Source organism: Sinocyclocheilus rhinocerous, unplaced genomic scaffold, assembly GCF_001515625.1.
Source record: "Sinocyclocheilus rhinocerous isolate Xijiao unplaced genomic scaffold, SAMN03320098_v1.1 scaffold1028, whole genome shotgun sequence".
Taxonomy (NCBI): Eukaryota; Metazoa; Chordata; class Actinopteri; order Cypriniformes; family Cyprinidae; genus Sinocyclocheilus; species Sinocyclocheilus rhinocerous.
The window spans coordinates 159,812-167,855 of record NW_015662166.1 but is presented as its reverse complement, the minus strand read 5'-3'; the positions used below and the strand labels follow the sequence as shown (position 1 = coordinate 167,855).

Below are 8,044 nucleotides of genomic sequence, written 5' to 3'. Positions count from 1 at the left end.
GCGGTTTGCTCGTCAATAGCGCGGTATTGCGATATTGCGGTTATCGCGACAGCCCTACTAGGACATTTCCATTTCAAAAAATGGAACCCCTAAAGGGAACAGATACGAGATGGGAGGAAAAATATACTTCAATATCTTCTGTCGCAATTATATCGTTGGGTAATTACACTGTATATAAACTGCGGGCATCAGGGAGCCATGGACCCTTTTCACAAGACTGTCTGTGATGCCACGTTTAACGGTTATCAGCATCGTAAATCCTCAAAAGTTTTTCATATTTGTATTATTTTTTTTTTATGTACATTTATAACACTATTCTTTGTATTATATCACCTTTGCATCAAATTACAAAAAAAACAGTTAATGCTAATGTGCGGTTGTTTCTAATGCAGCGTCAATGGGAGGGACGGTATATTTGACATTGTTCTGTCTTCTGACAGCCGTTATCAGTCTATCTCAATTTTTTTCCTTTTATTGAAAGTCATGAAAACACTATCGTGGAGTTTTTCTTTTGCTATTTGAGCAAATGGGAAAACAAAAAAAATATTTGTAGTACTCTCCCATTCACTGCTATTTAAGTTAACCCAACTATGACGACTTCCGCTGCTGAGAAACCCGGAAATGTGAAAAAGGTCTTTCATTTACTACACACACACTGAAGCGCGTGTGACACTCGCGGTGATTTCAGCGTCTGCCGTCTCACTAAATGAGGACGTAAACACATGAACAACATCTCCAGAACTGCTCTGAGAGTCACTTAATGAGCATTTTAGCGTTTGATTTGAGTAAAACTAGCGTCATATCTCATACACAGAACTGTAAAGGTATTCACGGCAACCCGTCAAAATAAAAGTATAATAATAAATAATAAAATAAAACAAACATTATTTTTTAAGGAATAATCACACAAAACATTTATTCCATGTTTTAATTTTAATAGTAAAATTAAAAAATCTAGTTTGCTTAATTTTCAATAATTAAAAGATAAATTATCAATTAAATTAATGTTTTATGCCTTCATTTGATAACCAGAAAAATGTAAATACACAACACAGAATTTCTGAGGGGAAAAAAAATTCATAAGCCTACTTTAAGGAAAAAAAAATAAATAAAAATTAAGTTGTTTTATGCATTCAAATAATTAGACATGCTAAAACACAGAAGTTCTTTTGAAAACTGGAAACATGGTGAAAAAAAAAATATTGTTGGTTTTTGACTTATGCATATAAAAGGGATAATATATAACAATGTTAATAAGTATTATTAATATAGGACTATTAACTTTATTTATCCCACAGGGGAAACGATTAATAATGAGGGGAATAAGCTGAACTATCATTGTAATCAACTGTCATCCATATGTATTCATTTCAATAATTTTTATAATAATTCATATGATTTTACATGTGGCCTGAGAAAATCATGTCTATTATTTTGGTTTGTGAGATCGGAGATCGCTCTGCGCACACATACAAACATTCAGGAGGACACAAACTTGTTGTGAACCCTGCCCAGTGACTTTTATTAATAAAATAGCTTAGATACTGAATTGCTACATATTCATCAGCAAGGAGAGGGTAAAATCACTGTTTAAATAGCTAAACTCACATGTTTGTAGAGAGACGCGCTGACGCAGGTTCACACACACACTTCTCTCTTTCTCTCGATCGAATAATTAATTCAAGTAGCTAAATGTTATAATTAATTAACTCAAATAAATGTGATCTTACCACACTATTTCATCTGTCTGATCTGAAGTGGGCAATAATACTATAAAAGGGATAATATATAACAATGTTAATAAGTATTATTAATATAGGACTATTAACTTTATTTATCCCACAGGGGAAACGATTAATAATGAGGGGAATAAGCTGAACTATCATTGTAATCAACTGTCATCCATATTGTGTAGTAGCCTCCGTGTCTCTGATAAGCACAGCATTTTAAGCTTGTGCACCGCTAGTGTAACTTTGTTTTCGTTTTGCGCAAGTTGCAACAGTTCCGCCCATGCAACAGAAACACTCGGTGTAGCGGAGCCTTTACGATTAACCGTGACATTTTAAAGCACAGGTTAATTGTGAAACCGGTTAATCGCTGCATCCCTATGCTCAGGATCTGCAAATCATTCGCCATCATCCTGTCAGTCATCTCTCCTTACTCTGTTTTTGTGGTAAGTGAAATGTTATGTACGGTAATGTAACAGGCTACCGTTAGCAAGCGGCTAACCATGTCCCTTTAGTGGCTCCGTAGAACGCTTTATTTGTTTTCCGCGCCTTTCTGAATACGGATTCAGCCACACCTCTAACCCAGTCTGGGGTGTTTGTGGTCCACACAGAACTCTTATTTGACATCGTCCCACGTTACTGTAACCATATTATAATTATATGCTACGCAAGTCTTTTTTATATGCCACACAAGTGTGCGCGTGAGACAATGTGTTCTTCTGTTGTCTTTGACAGCTTTTAGGTGCGTTGTTGGCAGCGCCACCCTCTGCTTACATGAACGCGTCACCACCGCATCAGCATGGAAAACATGGGGAGATTTTTTAAGACAATAATCGCACAACCTATTCGATATTCTATAATTAAATCAACTAATTGAATACTCGAAAATCATGACCCATCCCTACTATAACTTTTTTACACAGGTAAAATACATTAATCTTCTATGATTAATATTTAATTGTTATATTGTGACACAAAATAAAGTCGTTTCAATAAAGCATAGAAATTAGTGCAATGCTTAAAATGATAATTTGTATAATAAACACTGATGGACAGTATGATTTCCACCTAACATAGATAATCATATTAAGTTAAAACTAACCCAAATACAACACTGATATATTAAAACACTGGTCAGTTAAAAATAAATAAAAAATCTAAAATAAAAAATCCAAAAATAAAATACAACTTTAAAGGAAACAAAAAAAAATGAAGAATTATGAAATGAAAATCATTTAGCACAATGTAAACAGTCTATAATGACTTAACTAACTTACCTATCAGCCTATTACTTGAAACAATATTATGTGCATAAAGTTACTAAACACTTTTATAATCTGGACACCGAGGTCCCATTTAAAGCGGATTCATTTCATTGCTTTTGCAGTTTTGGCAAACAAATGCTAGACCTTATTTAAAAAAAATACATTTAGCAGATGCATGAAATCTAGCCTGCAAATTCACCCTCTCTTATTAAATAAGCATCAGTGGGCAGTGTCAGGGAGTAACTAGTTACATGTAACTAAATTACGTAATTTATTTACAAAATAAATGTAACTGTAATCAGTTAGTTACTAAGAAAAAATATGTAATTAAATTACAGTTACTTATGAAAATGTTAACGATTACAAAGGGGGTTAACATCTGAATATTTTTCACACACCCATATAAAAAGATTTAATTGATTTCTTTCATAAATTGCATTGACTGCTCTAAAATATGAGACACCAATGTTTCAGGAGTCTAAGACACAGAATAGGACACATGCTTATTATTAGATAACCGATTTATTTCCTATTTGGGTTTATGTATGTGCTTTATTTTTCAGGTTAACTGTCTTTCCAGAGCATTGTTTAGATACCAGTGTTTCCTGTCACAGATATGCAAAGATTTGATTTCAAAAACAGTATCATAGCTATTAAACAGTTTCTTGTTATGGCTTTAAATCTGTATTCAACCTCAGAATGATCTCAAAGTAAAAAGAGGTGCCAACGTCTATTTTTGTGGCGGCTGTGCTTTAAAATTAAATTATTACAATCTTAATTCAAGAGCTGAAGGATTTCAAAAGTGACAGACATCAGTGTTGAGTAATACTGTAAGGTTAACCCTGCCTGGTTCACATGTTTGAAAATGATTAATAGTTGAAAACATTAGTAATCAATTACATCAATAAAGTAATTGAAGTAGTTACACTACTTATTACATTTTAGATAGAGCAACTTGTAATCCGTAACCTATTACATTTCCAAAGTAACCTGCCCAACACGGTCACTGGGTTTGACTTTTCCAATGCAATATAACCTTCCTATGTGTCCAAAAACCTCTGGAGTGACTAAATGATGCACATGGACTGTCTGATCTGTGTGTGTTTGCGTGCTTTCTCACCTGGACACTGGACTGGTGCTGGATGAGCGTCGGTTGCCGTAAGGACTGCCAGGTGAGTGTTTTCTGCTCACATACGGACTTCCATCCTTCTCGGGGCTCTCGGACCTCCTCCTCCGATAAGGGCTCTCGGACCTCTGTCTGCTCCGCCTGGGAGGCTCCCTGTACGGACTGGGGCTCGCAGCCCTGCGCTTGGAGGAGCAGCTGTTCTCGAGTTCCGCAGCGGAAGGACTGTCCGCTGCGCTTCTCCTGGACTGACCCTTCCCTTTAGGGCTCGACTTGTGGCTCTTGGCGGCCTTCCGATGGCTCCGCTCCTCCTCATGCTCCTCGCTCCTCCGCTTGTCTTTGCGCGATTTTGACGAGCGGCCACTTTCCTTACTGATGGAGGAGGAGGCGGAGGAGGCGCTGCTGCTCAGACTGACAGCGGACTGCACCGCACCTGATGAGAGAGAGTCGCCGGGCCTTTTGCTACCTGACTCACCTGAGCGTCTGGATGTGGATGCAAGGCACGCAGCTGAGCTAGACTTCTCCTTAGCCTTCTTGCGGCTCTCTTTGCTCGCTCTGTCCCGGTCTTTACTGCTCTTCTTGCTGCAGCCGCCACCCTCTGCCCTCTCCGCAGACTCCCTGACCCGATGCGGGTCTTTGGATTTCTTCCGGGAGCGCTTGTGTTTATGAGTCCTGTTCTCTTTCGCAACCCCCGCTTCACCGTAGTCCGACCGCTCTAAGCGTTCTGCGTCCCTGCCCTCCGCCGGTTTCCCGGTGGCGGGGGAGTCCAGGAACGTGTCCGAGTCGGAGCTTATGTCGTCGTACTCCACCAGAGGCTTGATGGCGCCCACTGCTGGAGGCGCGGCTGTAGCGCACGCGGAGCCGGTTTCGGCCTCGTGTTTGGACTTGTTTCGTTTGTACTTGCAAGAAGTGGACGAGCTCGCCGTCTTGGTGGGATGCCTACCGGAGCCCGCGTGCAAAGGCTGGCCTTCCCCGCCGGCCGCCTGCTGCTGCTGATGGTAGAGCGATTCAGCCTTCCTCTTGGTCCCATGCAGGCGGTCTGATCCAGGCATACCTCTGTCCTCCGGAGACGCGGACCTAAGTGGTCAAGACAGCACATGAACAGTACAAATCGCTCAGTGTTGGGTAAAAGTGTGAAATCTTGCCAGCCGGAAGAGTCGGAGTGAAGCAAAACAAAGATGCGCACGCTATTTGACGCGCAGAGGTTATCCACAAGTCATCCCCGGTCCCGTGTCTTCTCCGAATCGCGTCGAAATAGATCCAAGAGTATAAAGCCAAAAACAAAAATAAAGATTTTTTTTAACGATCTTGTCCTTCACGATGGCATCACTGGTCGTTTCCAGGGTGCCTCAAGCAGCGCATTGCGCTCGCGCTTCTCGGCTAGCTTTAGCTAAGCTAGCGTTCCTCGAAAAGACAAAAAGAAAGAAGAAAAATACAGGCTGTCCTTGTTTTAGATTGTTTATCCTTGTTCGATATCAAAGCCTAAACAGACGTTTAGCTCTCCTTGCACACGGTTTCTGAGCTTTGAAGCAGTAAAGCTCGCTGTGTAGGGATATTGTCCCACATAACTGAAAATAAAACTTGACCCGCTTGCTTCTTGTTCACATATTCGCTTTAATGTTCAGTGTAAACGCTCTGTAGTTTCATATTCATCGGAAATGATCACATATTTATGTGTTAAAATTGATTCCAGTTCACTTGAGCGGCTCTGGGAAGCAACCAGACCTAGAAATTGGGCGATGTTCGTGGATATAAAACCCTCCACGGCCCTGAATTCAGAGAGAATTCACTTCATCCATTACAGCCAAAATTATGCGCAGCCTCTTCTGCGCACGCACGGTTATAGCCCGTCCCACGGAAAGGGAAATACCACAGCCTGCGCCGCTTCGCTCGGTTTCCTCCTGGATAACGGATTTTCACAGAAATACTTTAATATTTTGTATGAAAGTAGTAAACAAAACTGTAAACAAATAAAGTTATTAAATCGCTTCTTGCTCGTTGCTTCTTTAGAACATGATCGCTGTCAATCTGCATGGTAACTAGGCGACAGCCAATCAAAAGCAAGCAACTGTATCCCGCCTTCAGTCGCGCTTCACTTTTTAATTTCTTTAATTTCGCATTTTAATTCCTATGGTTTAAATGTGCATTATACAATTTTATTCGATTTTGTATGTAATGATCATTTAATAATTGTAATAATATATGACAAAACACAAATTAATTACCGACTTTATTATTTTATTGTAGCAGATGTAAAGTTACAGACTCTTCTTTAGCGTGTTAAACGTTAGTTACATACCAAAAAACAGCTACATATGTATATGTACATGTATGTAATTTCTGAGCAAACCTGTGATATCAACCTATAAGCAAGAAGCATTTAAGTGTTTATGCCAATTTTACACTCGTCGCGTATGAATACAGAGAATGCGTCCTTTAAATTACAACAACATAATGAATTTCCATGAATAGTATAACAACAATGGACCGAAAAACTAAAGTTGTACATTAATAAATTAATTATGCAAAAATTATAGTTGTCTTAGTCTTGTGCAATAACAAAATTTAATACAGTATAATTTCACCTTCGTAAGCATTCGTCAGCGGTGAATGTATGCCGGATTTGTAGTTGATTAATTTGATGTAGATATCCTTGTATTTTCCAAAGAGCTCGGTATTTTCACATGTTTACGTCGCGCGTAGATGACGTCAGAATGTGTTCCCAGTCTCTAGCGCAGCTAGGTTTTTACAGCTGATGTTGAGAAATGTCTTATAGTGAGCTTTAGTATTTACATTAGCCTAAAAAGTATTTTAAAGGCTGTTGCATTTATAAAGCGAAATCCTTTGTTACAACATTACAGAAACAAAGTACTGAAACAGAGAAAGTAATTATTTTGTTGTGATTTGAATGTGTATCATGGTTTTTTTTTTTTACCCCGCATTCTGTTCAGTTTATATGTTGCATGTTTTTTTTTCTAAATTAAAACGCCATAAAGGCCATCATGAACTGAATAGTTTCCCATTACATCACATATGTTAATCATTTGTATATTTAGTATATTTTGATTATAGTTTTTTCTACACAAATGAAGATTTCAGACTTCAAGTTTTAATATTCTGTATTGATAAGAGGATTTTTTTTTGTAATAATCTCTCTCTCTCTACACACACACACACATATAGCATTACATCACATATGTTAATCATTTGTATATTTAGTATATTTTGATTATAGTTTTTTCTACACAAATGAAGATTTCAGACTTCAAGTTTTAATATTCTGTATTGATAAGAGGATTTTTTTTGTAATAATCTCTCTCTCTCTACACACACACACACATATAGATAGATAGATAGATAGATAGATTTATTTATTTAGTCATTTAGCAGACGCTTTTATCCAAAGTGACTTACAAATGAGGACAATAAAAGCAGTCAAATCTAACAAAGGAGCAATGATATATATAAGTGCAAATGACAAGTCTCGGTTAGTCTAACGCAGTACACGTAGCAAGGTGTGTGTATATATATATATCACACACACACACACACACACACACAAACAAAGAAAAACAAGTAGATAGAATAGAAAAAATAGAAAGCTAGTGTTTGTTTTTTGTTGTTTTTTTTAAATAAAGAATAAAAAAAATAAAAAAAGATAAATATAGATAAAGTAGAATTAAAATAGAATAGAAAGTGTTAGAGTTAGAGGGTCAAATAAAGGTGGAACAGATGAAGTTGTATAGTCAGGAGGTAGTTCTCTACATTTGTGTCTGAAATAAAATCTAGAAGATGTGCAAGACTTCAGTTTACTAAAGCATTCCATTTGACCAATATTTGTTTACAGTTCTGCACATAAATACATTGTAAAGAGCTGAAATGTATTATTGTGAATATAATAGTAATAAAAATATTTAGGATTTTCTTAA

The 8,044-nt window shown here is 37.6% G+C and overlaps 1 protein-coding gene across 4 annotated transcripts in view; it reads right to left on the bottom strand.

Moving 5' to 3' along the window:
• Nucleotides 1–6,828, bottom strand: part of LOC107727723 (cyclin-dependent kinase 12-like) — a 34,626-nt gene extending 27,798 nt beyond the window's left edge. For 2 of the 4 annotated variants that reach the window (XM_016537677.1, XM_016537678.1), the window contains exons 1-2: nt 6,701–6,828; nt 4,113–6,016 (exon numbers count right to left, since the gene is read on the bottom strand). In XM_016537677.1, the coding sequence (XP_016393163.1) occupies nt 4,113–5,167 (1,055 nt within the window). In that variant the 5' untranslated portion in view covers nt 5,168–6,016; nt 6,701–6,828. The remainder of the gene's footprint in view (nt 1–4,112; nt 6,017–6,700) is intronic. The other 2 variants (XM_016537675.1, XM_016537676.1) reach the window with 2 other exon arrangements.
• Between the last annotated feature and the right edge of the window lie 1,216 nt (nt 6,829–8,044).